General features: G+C 45.3%; 1 protein-coding gene across 1 annotated transcript in view; it reads right to left on the reverse strand.

The window, feature by feature from the left end:
• The window catches only part of STAP1 (signal transducing adaptor family member 1), a 44,931-nt gene that overhangs the window by 23,804 nt on the left and 4,841 nt on the right, over positions 1-16,286 (reverse strand). The window contains exon 2 of the mRNA XM_090036830.1: positions 14,289-14,395. Within this exon, the coding sequence (XP_089892956.1) occupies positions 14,289-14,395 (107 nt within the window). The remainder of the gene's footprint in view (positions 1-14,288; positions 14,396-16,286) is intronic.

The following is a 16,286-nucleotide window of genomic DNA, read 5'->3' on the forward strand; positions in this document are numbered from 1 at the left end:
GGCACAAACAGGCCAATGTTGTATTAAAATGTTTGTTTAAACACAGGTGGTAGTTTTGTTTCTAAGCACCTAGGTGAGGTCTGATTTATAGACAGTGTGGAGCACCCACAGGTACTTCTTGATATCAGTGGAAGATCTGGATCAAGAACTCAGGTGGCTGAACAGACGTTAAACATTGATATCCCTGCTGACATGGGCCAAAACAAAGTTAGCTGAGGGCAAACAAATGTGGAGATGGAACCCTCCGCTTCCAGTCATCCTTTTTTTTTTAACTGTCTAATCCTGAAAAGATTTATTTTGACCCTGATAGTTTGTTCACATGGGGAACATGCTGATATTAATTCCATGTCCTGACACTAAGGATATTCTGACCTTATTCTACACTCTTTCATTTAGAATGACAGTTTATGTACTTAGTATTTAGATAATGTATGATAAAGATGAGATGAGTTTTCTTGAAGTGATTGATACCTTCCTGTACATCATGATACAATTGGGGGTGATTTAGTGCTCACATCTCCCAACTACTGATAGTAATGTCACATTTTTTCAGATTGGCCTTCACAGTATCCTTGACTGTCTTTTGCTCACATCTACAGTGGTCAGCATCAGTCATTTGGGAGTATAGGACCGGTTTTAGGGGCCAGTTGTCAGGCACCCATGTAACATGTCTTGTCCATGGAGTTGGCGGTCATATAAATATAGCTTCAATGCCGGTAGAGTTTACTTGAACCAGAATACTAGTATTTGTTTTCAGAAAATCCTCTATTTCAATTGGAAGAACATCACTGATGGTAACTTTCAAACCTTTCAGGTGTTTCTGGTATGTTGTCTGGGTTTTCTACCCATACAACATCATAGGAACAATGGCAGCATTGTAAACAAGAAGTTTGGTATGGGTCCTGATGTCATAATCATTTAACATGATTTTGGAGATGTCCAAAGGTGGTACTGGTAGATTTTATCTGATGTTAAATATCATCATCTATATTTACTTTTTGGAAGAGGCAGCTACCCAGGTATGGGAAATGCTCAACATTCTCCAAAGATTCTCCTTAATTGTAAGCAGCTTCTTGGGTTGGGGTTGGTAAGGTATTTTGGTTTTCTTGAAGCAATCAGGAGTGACCTGGAGCTCTTCATTTGAGTGGGCATACACAACACAATGACTAGTATATTGAAGATCAGTAATGGAAGCGTTGGTTATTTTGGATTGGGAACATAACTAGTTAATATTAAAGAGATCCCTGTCTGTCAGTACTGGATGCTGACTTCAGATAGAAGCTTATCAGCAATGATATACAGAATAGCTGCAATAAAGAAGAAAAAAAAATGTTGATGCAATTACAAATCCTTGCTTGACTCCAGTTCTAATAATACACGACTCTGTTTCTGAGCCATTGCTTAGGACAGCTGCTGTCATGTCATCATAAAGAAATCTGGTGATGGTAACAAATTTTAACAGGCATCTTTTTGTACATCCACTGACATGCATGCTGAAGAAGGGCATAATTTGTTTAACTTTGGGACCAGCATTGTGTTACAATTTGTTGCCCATTGCTTCCATTAAAATGAACATCAGTTATCTTCATGCCACCTAAATGCAGAAACCACAGTACACAGCATCTTTCAGCCCCAATATCTACTTTAAAACATAATTGTACTCTGGATAAATGCACAAAAATGATGAAGGTGAAGCAGCTGTTAAAAAGATCCTATTAGAAACCCTGAAAATGAGAGCAGTTAGTCTATTTTAAAACCACTAATACCACAGCACTGACCATGCTGTGTATTTAATGAGTACTATTTGGATAACTTATGCATAGGCTTGTTTTTCTAAACTTAATCTGAGTGCATTGCATAGTCTTTGGGGCAAGGGCTCTATAGCAGGGAGTTTGGTGCTCCTACTATTTTAAAGGAAGGCAGGCTGCAGGAAAACCAGGCTGTATGGATCTCAGAGGCAAAACCAGCAACAGCTAAGAAGGAGGAACAGTAAGCAAGGGGGAGGAGACAGGAAAAACAAGAGAGTTAGAGAGGCTGGGGGAAAACAGTATGCCATGTAACAGCTCTACAAGAAACTGATACAATAAAGACACTGTTTATATTAAGTAGGGAGCTGTTCCTTGATTACTCATACAGGGTCACATGAAACAGCAGATAAAGCAGAGGGCAATCAGGGGAGCCACATGACCCCAAAAAAGGTGGCTTGCAGGATATAAAACCAGGGCTTGAGCTGGACAGGCAATCTAGCCCTGGAAGCCATGGAAGGAAGAGTTCCTGAGCAGGTTGCAGGGGGAATCCCCAATAAAGTATCTAAGCTGCTTGGGGAAAGACAGCTTTAGGGCTGGGGAAGCACCAGTGGTTTAGGAATTGAGACTATAGGGTGGTAGGGGTTACAGCTGTGCGAAGCTTCAGTCCCTGATTCAATTCAGCAGAGTGTCAGCCCAATTCAGTGGCCAAATTTCCGAATCCAGATCAAATCAGAGGACCCTTTAATCCCTCCAAATCAAACTGGAACCCTCCACCTTTGTGCATGGTGAGGCCACAGCTGGAGTACTGTGTCCAGTTTTGGGCTCCACAAGTTGAGGCCACAGCTGGAGTACTGTGTCCAGTTTTGGGCTCCACAAGTAAAAAAGGGTGTGGAGAAGCTTGAGAGAGTCCAGAGAAGAGCCATGCGCATGATCAGAGGTCAGGAAAACAGACCTTATGACAACAGGCTGAGAGCCATGGGGCTCTTTAGCCTGGAAAAGTATAGGCTCGGGGTGATCTGATGGCCACCTATAAGTTTATCAGGGGTGACCACCAGTATCTGGGGGAATGTTTGTTCACCAGAGCGCCCCAAGGGATGATGAGGTCAAACAGTCATAAACTACTGCGAGACCATTTCAGGCTGGACATAAGGAAGAATTTCTTTACTGTCCGAGCCCCCAAGGTCTGGAACAGCCTGCCATCAGAGGTGGTTCAAGCACCTACACTGAACACCTTCAAGAGTAAATTGGATGCTTATCTTGCTGGGATCCTATGACCCCAGCTGACTTCCTGCCCTTCGGGTGAGGGGCTGGACTCGATGATCTTTTGAGGTCCCTTCCAGCCCTAATGTCTATGAAATTTATTAAACTGATTCGGAAAGATTCAGTGATTCAGACATAGACCCAGCTTTAAATGTTTTTTCTACATACCTCTAGGTACCAGGTGGCTCATAAATGCTGTGATGCTGGGGTGCACGGAGCATCCCACAGGAGCGCGGTGCTTCCTGGGTCTGGCGGGGGGGTGCACCTGGGGTTCCCCTGCAGATGATTGCCGAGCCAGGGAAATGCACACTCCATGGCGGATCTGGAAGTGGACCGGAAATAGTTCCGGTCCACTTCTGGGTTCACTGCCGAGCACAAAGGGCTCCTGTGGTACACTCCATCCGCCCCAGCATAGCAGCATTCACGAGCTGTGCCTGCTACCTCAAGGTATGTAGAAAAAAACATTTAAAGCTGTGTTTATGTCTGAATTGCTGATTCTCTGAATCAACATCGAATCTTCAGATTTGGATTTGGCCAAATTGAATCAGGGACAGTGATCCAGATCAACCAGTAGAATCACTGCCCCCAATTTGGGCCAAATCCAAATTGAATAGGGCCTGTTACACACCCCTAGTAGAGGTCTCAACTGGCTTGGGAGGGAGTGGGGCCTAGGCCAAGGAGCAGGGCCACAGCTGAAGAGGGATGAAAGCAGGTAGGATCAGGGACCCATAGTTTGCAAGGGGTGAGAATCAGGGCCAGGGGGCCCATAGCTCATAAGGGGCAAGGTCTGTCAGAGGTAATGAGGCCTGAGCCCAGGGAGAGGTTGAGATTGTTCAAAGTACAGACGCCCAAGCCCAGGTGGGAATGGGACAGTTAAAAGCACCAGGGCTGGAGGTCCCAATATTGGTAGAGATTGTTCCATGGTTAGAGGCCCACATTGACAAGAGTTGACATGGAGAATGCAGGCCCATGCATGAGAGATTGACTTGATTGGGACTTGATTGACTTGAGTGGGGGTTACAGCTGTGAGGCTTCAGCATGGCTACAGGGGGAGATGAAGAGGCCATATAATTAGTCCTTAAGGCAATAAGCAGTAATACCTGTATTCTTGAGTATGAGCTCTTGTGAGGCAGCTTCCCTTTCTTCTAGAAGCAAAAGGACCTCAAGGCACGATAGGTGAGTTGGAGGGGAGATTGCCCAAAGAAATTTAAAGTGACAGATAGGGGTTTAGGAGGGGCTCCAGGTGCATCACAGCCACCCCTGGGATGGAACCCTGTTCAGGCTCTTTATTTTGTGTTTGCACAGCATCTCACACAATGAAGTCTTGAGACATAACTAAGGTTTTTAGGCACCACACTCTTTCAAATTAGAATTAATAGTCAACAGTGAAAGTAATAGACTCAGGCACTTCTGCAGGCTTCTTAACCTACAGTTAGCTATAGGACTGAAGAACTGACTAGACATGCTACTTCAATTGCATGCAATATTAATTTTCCTTTTTCAGATTTGGGGCATGAAGTTATTCTGACCTGAGTAATAGTTGCCACATTCCACTATAGCAGAGGTTTCATTTTAGAAATATTTAGAATCATAGAATCAATGAATCAATGAGTCAGAAGGGACCTAGACAGATCATCGAGTCCGACCCCCTGCCATGGGCAGGAAGGAGCACTGGGGGTGGCAGAGGTCATAAGACCCCAGCCAGGTGCCTTTCCAGTCTCCTCTTGAAGATCTCCAGGGAAGGTGAGAGCACCACCTCTCTGGGAAGCCTATTCCAGGCTCTGGCCACCCTTACAGTGAAGTAGTTTTTCCTAATATCTAACTTAAACCTATCCTCCCTCAGCTTGTGGCTGTTGTTCCTGGTGACTCCAAGGGGGGCCCTGGTGAACAGACTTTCCCCAAGTCCCTGCTGCTGGCCCCTGATAAAGTTGTAGACAGCCACAAGATCCCCCTCAGTCTCCTCTTGCAGAGACTGAAGAGATTCAGGTCCCTCAGCCTCTGGCCACATAGGCTATAGGGCTGGCCACATAGGCCCCCAACCATACGACTGGCCCTCCTCTGGACCTTCTCCAGGTTCTCCACGTCCCTCTTGAAGTGTGGTGCCCAGAACTGGACACAGTACTCCAGCTGCAGCCTGACCAGCACCGCATAGAGCGGGAGCAAGACCTCTCTGGACCTGTTAGTCTGATGCCCCTGTTGATGCATGACTGTGTGCGGTTGGCTCTGCCTACTGCTTCGTCACATTGGCGACTCATATTCATCCCGGAGTCAATCCTGACTCCAAGATCTCTCTCTGCCTTTGTGCTGCTGAAAGGTCAGCCCCTAACCTATAACCATAATGCTGGTTCCCTCTCCCCAGATGCAGCACCCTGCACTTGTTCTTGTTGAACTGCATCCTGTTCAGATCCGTCCACTTCTCCAACCTATCCAGGTCTGCTTGGATGTGGTCCCTGCCTGCTGGTGTATTCACTTTACCCCACAGCTTGGTGTCATCAGCGAACTTGAACAGGGTGCTCTCCACACCCTCGTCCTGGTCGCTAATGAAGATGTTGAACAGCACCGGCCCAAGGACCGAGCCCTGGGGGACTCCGCTGCCCACACCCTCCCAGGTCGACATCGACCCATCCACCACCACCCTCTGGATGCGCCCCTGGATCCAGTTTGTCATTCATGTGACCGTGCATTTGTCAATGCCGCAGTCCCTCAGCTTGCCCACCAGAATTGGGTAGGACACTGTGTCGAAGGCCTTCTGGAAGTCCAAGAAGATGACATCGACTTCCTCCTTCCCATCTAAGCTCTTTGTTACCTGGTCATAGAAAGAGACCAGGTTAGTCAGGCAGGATCGGCCGTAATGGTGTTGGTTGCGTTGAGGTGTAACTGTGTTGGTTACACCTCAACTTCACTTTCAGTGAGTGGACGAAGCAGACGGCATGAAACGTGCATCGCGGAGACCAACTGGCGGCTGCAGGAATGGTGCTTCGAGGAGAGCTTTGGCTTCCCCAGCCATGACCGGCACATCACGACAAGAGACATGCTGGGATGCGATGGGCTCCACCTTTCCCCTAAAGGTAAGCGTGTGTTCTTTTCTAGGTTGGCGGACCTCCTCCGGCGGTCTTTAAACTAGGCTTGTCGGGGGAAGGGGAAGATGAGGGCGGAGGAAACATCAGACTGCCAGACCAAACAGCACCCACAACTACTGCCCAGCCCAGACCAACAAGCGAAGCGAATAAACAGGTAAGAGATAGGGGCCAGGGTAACGCTGGGACTAGGGGGTCAGTACACACATCTACAGGAGGCCTCAGATGCCTCTACACAAATGCTCGTAGTATGGGTAACAAGCAGGAGGAACTCACCCTCCTGCTGGCTGACACCAGCCCGGACATAGTGGGGATTACGGAAACATGGTGGGACGCAATGCATGATTGGGCGGTGAATGTCAAGGGCTATAGGCTGTACAGGAGGGACAGGATAGGAAAGAGAGGTGGGGGCGTGGCACTCTATATTAAGGAGGAATACACATCCTCATCAATTAGCAAGGAGTCAGGGGAGAGGCACTCTGAAGTGCTTTGGGTTAGAGTACAAGGCAATTGAAGGGAAAGAGACTTAATGGTGGGGGTCTACTACAGACCTCCCAACCAGGGAGAAGAGCTTGACCAGGAATTCTTGGGTCAGCTCACAGAGGTAGTGAAGGCTGAAGATGTGGTAGTCATGGGGGACCTGAACTTCCCAGACATCTGCTGGGAAGAACAGTCAGCCAGGTATGAACGCGCACGTAGGTTCTTGGCCAGAGAGCAGGACCTCTATCTAACCCAGGAGGTGCACAGCCCCACCAGGGGAGACGCCTTGATGGACCTAGTGCTGGCCACAGGTGATGACCTGGTGAGGGGGCTGCGGGTGCTTGACCACCTGGGCAACAGCGATCATCGCCTGCTGGAATTCACCATCCAGCGCAAGGTGGCAAAGGCATGCAGTAAGGCAGCGGCCCTAGATTTTAGGAGGGAAAACTTAAACAAGCTAAGGAGGATAGCTGGAGAAGCGCTGAGGTCCTGGAGGGGAGGGGAGCCAGGTGTCCAAGGAGAGTGGTCGCTTCTTAAGGAGACGATCCTCCAAGCCCAAAGGAAGGTAATCCCAATGAGGATCAAAGGGAGCAGGAGAGCACACAAGCCTCTGTGGCTCACCAAAAGCATCCGGGAATGTCTCCTTGCTAAAAAGGAGGCTTACACCCAATGGAAAGAAGGGGTCATCACCAGGGAGGACTATTCTGTAGTTGCTCGGGGATGTAGGGGTGTAGTTAGGAAGGCCAAGGCAGAGATGGAACTGGGACTAGCTTCCCAGATTAAGGACAATAAGAAGTCCTTTTTTAAATACATAGGGGGTAAAAAGAAGGTCCCGGGTAATGTGGGGCCCTTGCAGGACACGTTGGGAAACTTGGTTGTCACACCAGATGGCAAAGCTAACATGTTTAACGATTTCTTTGCCTCCATCTTCCTAAGTAGGGACCAGAACAGCCACCTCCCTGCTGGGCCTGCCTGGGCCCCAGGGGAGGCACACCTGGGCCACGGGTTAGTGAGGATTTAGTTAGGGAGCGTCTGGAGGGGTTGCACGTATTCAAGTCAGCCAGTCTGGATGATCTCCACCCTAGAGTTCTAAAGGAACTGGCCGAGGTCATTGCAAGTCCCCTGGCACGGCTTTATGAGCACTCGTGGTGCTCTGGTGAGGTACCGGAGGACTGGAAGAGGGCCAACGTGGTCCTCATCTTCAAAAAAGGCAGGAAGGAAGACCCGGGAAACTATAGGCCGGTTAGTCTTACCTTGATCCTAGGCAAGCTGTTTGAGAAAATTATGCTGGCACACATCCAGGAGGGGCCAGCAGGGGACTGCATGCTTAGGGGCAACCAACACGGGTTCATCAGTGGCAGGTCCTGTCAGACCAACCTGGTGGCCTTTTACGATCAGGTCAACAGATCATTAGATGCAGGGGTAGCAGTGGATATAGTCTTCATGGACTTCCGGAAGGCTTTTGACACTGTCTCTCACCCTGTTCTCATTAAGAAACTGGGGGGCTGTGGTGTAGACACCCACACAGTCAAATGGGTCGCCAACTGGCTGGAGGGCCGCACCCAGAGGGTGGTAGTGGATGGGTTCTTCTCGACCTGGAAGGACGTGGGCAGTGGGGTTCCGCAGAGCTCGGTCCTCGGGCCCGCACTGTACAACATCTTCATCAGTGATTTCGGCGAGGGGGTAAAAAGCACCCTGTTCAAATTTGCTGATAACACCAAGATGTGGGGGGACGTGGGCACACTGGAAGGGTGCAACAGGCTACAATCAGACCTGGACAGGTTACAAGGGTGGGCAGATGAGAATAGGATGGGATTCAACACAGACAAGTGCAAAGTGATGCACCTGGGGAGGAATAACCGGCACCATACCTATAGGTTGGGGAACTCCCCTCTTGTCAGCACGGAGGTGGAAAAGGATCTTGGGGTCATCATTGACTCCAAGATGAACATGGGCCAGCAGTGTGGAGAGGCAGTTAGGAAGGCCAACCGCACCTTGTCATACATCCACAGATGCATCTCGAGCAGGTCCAAAGAGGTGATCCTCCCCCTCTATGCGGCACTGGTCAGGCCGCAGTTGGAGTACTGCGTCCAGTTCTGGGCGCCACACTTCAAGAGGGATGTTGACAGCATGGAGAGGGTCCAGAGGAGGGCCACTCGTATGATCAGGGGACAACAGGGCAGGCCCTATGAGGACAGGCTGCGGGACCTGAACCTGTTCAGCCTCCAAAAGAGAAGGCTGAGGGGGGATCTTGTGGCCGGTTATAAACTAGTCAGGGGGGATCAGCAGGCATTGGGGGAGTCACTGTTCCCCCAAGCACCGCCAGGAGTGACCAGGAATAACGGTCACAAGCTGGCAGAGGGTAGGTTTAGGTTAGATATCAGGAGGCGCTACTTCACAGTCAGGGTGGCTAGGGTCTGGAACCGGCTTCCAAGAGAGGTGGTGCAGGCTCCTACCCTGGGGTGTTTAAGAGGAGGTTAGATGAACATCTTGCTGGGGTCGTTTGACCCCAGTACTCTTTCCTGCCGTGGCAGGGGGTCAGACTAGATGATCTGCTCAGGTCCCTTCCGACCCTAGAAACTATGAAACTTCCCCTGCAGGGCTCTCACAAATGTGGCCCTTGATAATTTTTTCAAAGACAAAGGATAGAAGTGAGGCTGACTCACCTGTAGTTGCCAGGCTCTTCCTTCCTCCTCTTCTTGAAAATAGGGACCACATTGGCCCTTTTCCAGTCCTCAGGGACTTGGCCTAAGCACCAGGAGTCCTCAAACAGCCATGCCAATGGCTCCACAATGACACCAGCCAATTCCCTCAGCACCTGCGGATGAAGGTCATCCGGGCCCGCTTACTTGGACACATCTAAACCCTCCAGGTAGTCCTTAACTAGGTCTGAACTAACAGTGGGAGACTCACATCCTTCCCGGGCCTCTCTACGCTATCACCCAAGAGCGCCCCATTGTCAGCAGACAGGAACATGGAGGTAAAGAACTTGTTGAAGAGCTCTGCCTTCTCCCACACGTCCGTCACCAACTGCCCTGCCCTGCCTCATAGGGGTCCAATGTTACCCTGAGACTTCTTCTTGCTACCTATATACTTGAAGAAGGACTTTTTGTTATCCTTAATCCCAGAAGCTAATCTAAGCTCCAGTGCTGCTTTAGCCTTCCTCACCAAATCCCTACAAGCTTGGGTCAGGGAGGTATACTCCTCCTTTGTCCCTGCCCCCTGCTTCCACTGCCAGTACGCTTTTTTCTTTGCCTTCAGGCCAGCCTGGATATCCACGCTCAGCCATGAAGTTTCTTGGACCCTTTTCCCGCCTTCCTGAGCAGAGGAATTGCACCCTGCTGCACCCCAAAGATAGCCTCCTTGAGGAAGGACCACCTTTCCTGGACCCCCATACTAGCTACCCCCTGGGCCCTGAGTGCCTCCCTGACTACTGCCCTGAGCATATCGAAGTTGGCTTTCCTAAAGTCAAGCATTTGCACTCTGCTAGTTACCCTCCCCACCTTTCTCTGAATAGCAACCTGGATCATTTCATGATCACTGTCCCCTAGCCTCCCTTATGCTAGCACCTCCCCACCAGGTTGTCCTCAGAGGCTAACACCAGATCCAGTATGGCGTTTTCCCTAGTGGGGACGAGTACCTCCTGCACGAGGTGTAGGTCCTGTATGCACGTCAGGAACCTTCGTGAGTGGCTAGACCTGGCTGACTGCTCCTCCCAACTGATGTCAGGGTAATTCATATCCCCCATGACCACAACATCTTTTGCATGCAAGGCCTCCCCCAGCTGCCTAGAGAATTCCAGATCCAGCTCTTCCTCCTGATGTGGTGGCCTGTAGTAAACCCCTACCATTTAGCATTTCTTTAAGATGAAAGGTATACATATATTCCTTATATATTACTATTAAAGGTATTGAGAGAAATGCACTACTAAATATTTGGCTATTCCCATCAGGCTAGATGAAACAAGGCCATGTTTATAATACGTTTGACTGTTGCTAGCAATATACAAGCAAGATTCATAGTCTATTTTTGGTTTCTTGGAGTTCCTGTTTTCTGTAGTACCTGTTTGCTGCTGTTTACATGAATCAATGTGCTATTTTGGTCTTTTCTCGTCCACCCTAGATCTTGCTGAACCACCTACGCTATGGTTTCTCTGCATGATAACGAACTTTGTTTGAACAAATTTTTATCTGACTAAATTCTGCTGGCCACAGCCATCAGTTTGTTTAAATCTTATTTTAAAATAGTAATGAAAAAGTAGCTTTGACAAACCTGTTCACACCAGGTAGTACAACTGTTAATTGTGTTAACCAAAGCCATTTAAAAAATGGGTTTAAGATGTAGTATAGAAGGGGTAAAAGTTTATGTTGTCTCTCCTCTCCATTGTGTATACTTGTGTAAACAAATAATCTGTTGAGGCCTTTAAATATTCAAAATTTAAGTGCAAGAACTGAATGTACAACAAACTTTTTTTTAGAAACAGCTCTTAAGCAGCACCCCTGGTCCAAATCACAGATCAGCTTTAAGGAAATTTGGGGCTAAGTTAAATGGCAAACTTCCTAGCTTGACCCTGACTTTATGCACATTGGATCTGATGCTTAAAATGGTAAAGTCCTGTCTTCTCTCCTGGAGCAGAAAAAATAGCATGTTTAGGCCTGTTAACAGACAAGCAGCGCCCAAGCTCCCTGGTCGGTGTTTCACCTTCTCTGTCATGTAGAAGCACCAGTGCTTCTGTTATGTAGCATGCTATAAGTTCACTTTTTCATTGCTAAGGCTTGTTGTAATTCATGTTGTAATGTTCTGGTAATATTTTAATATGAAAGGTTTACATTTTATATATCTCATATATTATGAATTCATTTATGTGTATGTATGTCTAATGAAATGATGTTATTCAGAGAAGGGAAAAATATACTTCATACACAACCCAAACATAGTTATTAATAATTATCTTCAATCTATGATGTATCTATCCAGAGGCCTCAGAAACACACTGGTTCTTAAGTGCCAAGATTTTCAAAAACAAGGGCTTGAAATTAGCCTTCTAAGTCAGTGGCCAGCTTTCAAGAGGAGCAGAGCAAGTCATAGGGAGTAGCTGCGTTTCCCTTTGACTTCAGCAGTGCATGACATTTGTACTTCTGGCTGTCATGGATTCTGAGGTATCACATCTTCAGTAAATGTAAGTCTGGTTCCTGGAATAGCAGTAAGTTTTTCCTTTGGTCTAGGGCCATCTACAACAAAACCCAGATCTTAGTATGCTTTTTTTCTTTTTAGATTTTTTCCTTCTTTAATCCTTTCCATAGCTGTGCACTTTACATTCCAGCAGCAACCAGCAATCCCTGTCACATCTGCCAGCTACCCTACATCATTTCAATTTGGGGAAGATCAGCCAGTTGTTTTAACCAAGGCTGAAATGATACTGTGGGCAAAACCGTTGTTTCCTATGAGAAATAAAACAAATATATAGGATGAAAATGGGTAGCAGGATCTTTATGTCATCTCACTTACATATGGAAGATGGCTTCAAATATTATAAAGACCTTGGTATTGTGATATATCCCATAAATGTGCCTGCTTTAAAGGTAAAGACCTAATTCATACCCCAGAGAACATAGTCTAAAATGGTTCTATCACTGCTCCCAAAGAGGGATCAAGCTAGGTACAAGGGTGCACTAATGTGACTCTGTTTGCAGGACTGAGGTTTAAATTAAGGCGGGAATAAAGAAGGTAGAGAGGAACACAGGTGGTGCTTAATCATCTGCAGAAGCTGCATTTTTCCTAACATATACAGTCATGTCCCTGCACCTGTATACTTTGACCTGACTGTGTTAACAGCTTGTGACAGTGCTCTCTCCCCACCCCCATTATTAATCTGTCCTAAGGAAATAAAATTTTATAGGAGGCTATTCTTTAAAGGGCTATTAAGTTTACATTCTTGTCCATTTTTATTGGCAGCAAATCCTAATTCTTAAAATTTATGGACCTATCGGAGACTTCTATGGCCTTCTCTGACAGCCAAGAAAATCACATTGCAGCACTGAAAACATCAAAAAGCACAGGGAAGTCACAGGAGTTGTGCACTGAATGTCCAGAATATGAGCTACCGACTTAAGAGAGCTGCCTATAAAAAGAGACCAAATACTGAGGACCTTTGAAAAAGATCCTGTCTTTATTTCTTTAGACTAGGCAACTGAACTGATTTGTCATGTTGGAATACATTAGGATTAGCAATATTGAGAATGTACCAAGGCCATGAATTTCTTCTGACTGTAGTTTAGTAAAAAAAAATTGTAGTCTTTCCATTTTTTCTTTTATTATAGCAAAATATTTTTCTCTCATTCTCTTGAAGGGAATGATAGGGGAAACAAACAAGTTTGCTATCAGTTTGCCTTCAAAATTAAGAGAAAAATGGTTATGAAAAATGGCAGTGAAAAAGTACAAAAAAATTAAATTCTTTTACAGTCTTTTTTTTAAATGTCTCTGAAAACATTAATATTTTGTGGGGAGAGGGGGAAAAGAAAGGTTCCAGTGAAAATTAAGTTGTAACCTAAGCTACAGTGACCACTACCTTCAAATACTGAAATAGAAAAAAAAATGTGATATAAAGTAATTAGCTTGTTTAAAGACAGGGTCCTGTCAATATTTATTAATAATATGCACACACACCTACATATGTCTCTACAGGTTCATGGCCTAATTGATTATCCTGTATCCAAAAGTATTTCACTGATTTATTCTGAATTAGTCCAAAAATAAATGAGTTAACAAATATATATATTTTTAATTACTATTAAAAATACTGGCAACATATTTTACACGCTAGATTGCTGAGAACTTCAGGATTAAGATTAATATTCAGGAAAATACAGGATAAATTAGAATCATATAACCGGGTCAGATACTGTTTTTAAACCAAAAGAGCAAAATATGAACTTCTTGCCATGACCATACCTGTGAAACCAATTGATCCCCATCAACTTCCCTGGAGATGATAATCAAATGTAATGGGATGGTGCATGGAACTATTATTATGTTATGTATTGTTTGATTGGATAAATTTAAAGAATAACAATGAAGCATAAATGGAAACCCAAAATAAGCTACAGCTTGAGAAATCAACATATTTTTGTGCTCAAATTTGTTATATTGATAAAGGAGAGGAAATTCATGCCTATAAATATGGAGAATATCATGGAATATTTAACATATTAGTATCACTAAACATTCCCTAGAGTTTATGGAAGTGAGATGAAAATAAAAAAGTGTTTCAAGTATGGGAATGGAAAGTATGACATTCTGATCAATGGCAAGAGCCATTTCTGAAAATAGCAAGAGCTACTCAGGCCCCATCAGCACATGATTTTGTACTGGAGATAATGAAATCAACTGTAAACCACACTTACTTATTTCAAGGAAAGTCTGTGTGTACACATACTTATAGCCGAATAAGACTATCCTATTTTGATTTTGCTTACATTGGTGAACCACTGACTTGCATTACACTGAAATAGGATGTCCATATTCAGAAAGGGTCAACAAGAAATTTGCCATGGAAAAATTGAACATATAAATTAAAATAGCTCATGTTGTCTCAAGACAAGTTTGATTGTAGACCAGAGCTAAAGCAGAGGATTGCCTACTGTCTTCCAATACCTGTACCTAGTGACAACACACTTCTGAGGAAAAGTTTAACTGTATTTACTGCTGGACTTTTATGCCTTACCTGATGCCATGCACGCCTAATCGATAAAAACCCTTCGAAGTACAGGGGCAGAGCTGTGATCCTCTGTCTTTCATGGAAGATTCTCCGTGGGGCTGGCTTAGGGATTTCTTCAAAATCCCCCATTCTGCTTTCTGTCCCCTGAGGTGTGGATGTATTTTGTTTTTTTCTCCGTCTATTCTTGTCTGCTTGTTCTCAGTCTTGGGCAGAAGAGATCTTGCTCTGGTGTGAGTTAAAAAAGGCAGCGGTATAAAGAGGAAGTCTCAGCAGTTACTGTTAAACACATACCACAAATGCGTTTTGCACTGTAGCATATAAGTAGGAGTAAGGTTAATTGGATTAGTAGGGACTCTCCTAGAGTGTAATTTATGGCTATGCACCTTGACTTGCAAGGAAAAAACATGAAAATAATGATGATCCTGATAAGATGTGGCATCATTATTATTCTTGGGGAGTTGGCAAAGAAAGCTAACAGGTTCTGCACTTCTTACTGGTGACCTGCAAAGGAAAGGATATTATTTTACTCTTATTTCCTTTTGACTTCAAAATAAAATTCTGCTTATGGTTTCTTACAGTAAGATTATCTGTTCACTATTGTTTTTGTAGAAGATTCCCAGGAGTTAGGAAATTAGGTGGGGTTTTGGTATTATAAAAGTAATTGATAGAGGAAGGGGGTTTTTGGGTTGTTTTTTTTTGGAACTGTGTTTTGTTGTTATACACAAGTGTGAGTGAGATTTCTGGTAGAAAAGAAGTCTTTGTGGAAGATCTAAAACTTTCAAGTGACGACTGAGTGAAATACCTTTCCAAGGGTGAAATCCTGGCCTTTAGAAGTTAATGGAAAATCTGTACTAACTTCAACAGAAATATGATTTAATTCTAAATCTCTTCCCTTTCCAGGAATATTTTAGCTAAATCAAGAATAGCTAGACCCAATATTGTGATTTTTCTAAGGTAAGAAACACCAAGAAAAGTGAACTTGAAAAATCTTTTCAGGTCTTCTCCAGAGAAAAAGGGAAAATATTTTTTCTTTCATGTTATGGCTCATATCCAAGGGTATTTGGCTGCAACTTGCACACAAGTTCAACAAGACTTTACTGTATGTAAATAGGCAATTACTGTATCTCTAGCCCCTGGCAATGGGCTAATATTGTTACTGTGCATTTAGCATTCTTACTGTATATCAACAGGTTACAATGTGACCTAGCAAAGGTTTCAACCACAAATGGTGTTCTAGGTTAGCTCAAATGAGGACCCCGGTCTGCATCTAGGTGAGTGCAGCCATGTAGTGTGTGGCACCACACACCTCACATTCAGGCGTTTCCTGCACTCCTACGTTGCAGTACAGGAGGTTTCTCTGACCCAGGAAGATCACAGAGTCAAAAAAACCTCATGTAGAAAAAAAGCATGGTGGTGCACATGGCTGGAGCATGCGCTTCCCAAAACCAGAGCATGGCCTGCTAGAACCATGGTCTGGCTGCCAGCCAGGCTCCAAGCTGCAGGAGCACCATGGCTGCAGCTTCCCTGGCCCCCAGGTAAGGCTGCTGGGGCCAGCATAGTTGCTGGCCCCAGCCTCCCCTTCCCTACCTGGGGTAAGCTGCCCCGTGCTAGAGGGTATGTGGCACAGGCATTCCCTGGGGACAAGTAGCAGCTGCACAAGGTGTGCTGCTGCTGCTTGTCCCTGGGGAACCTAATGTCTATGCTTGTCTAGATGCAGCCTTGGAGTTTAAAGCATAATTTGCTAAATAATACTAGACTTGATTTACTACTGCCCTTCAGTGTATGCAGTTGTACATATCTGTACAAAACGAAGGCAAATAAGAATAGTAGCATTATAGTTACTCTGTAAGGGTGGGAATGGGTTTGCAAAGTGGAGGTCAGTGGGGAATTGGATCCCCCAATTATTACTTGCTATAAGAAAAATTCTGTGTTTAATTACTTCATAGCGCATTTTGAAATGTTAGTCTGTTCTCTCTAACTTATCTTTGCAACATTCCCATTTTG

The sequence above is a fragment of the Crocodylus siamensis genome, chromosome 2 (genome assembly GCF_052110815.1).
Source record: "Crocodylus siamensis isolate JL-2025a chromosome 2, ASM5211081v1, whole genome shotgun sequence".
NCBI classification, from domain to species: domain Eukaryota; kingdom Metazoa; phylum Chordata; order Crocodylia; family Crocodylidae; genus Crocodylus; species Crocodylus siamensis.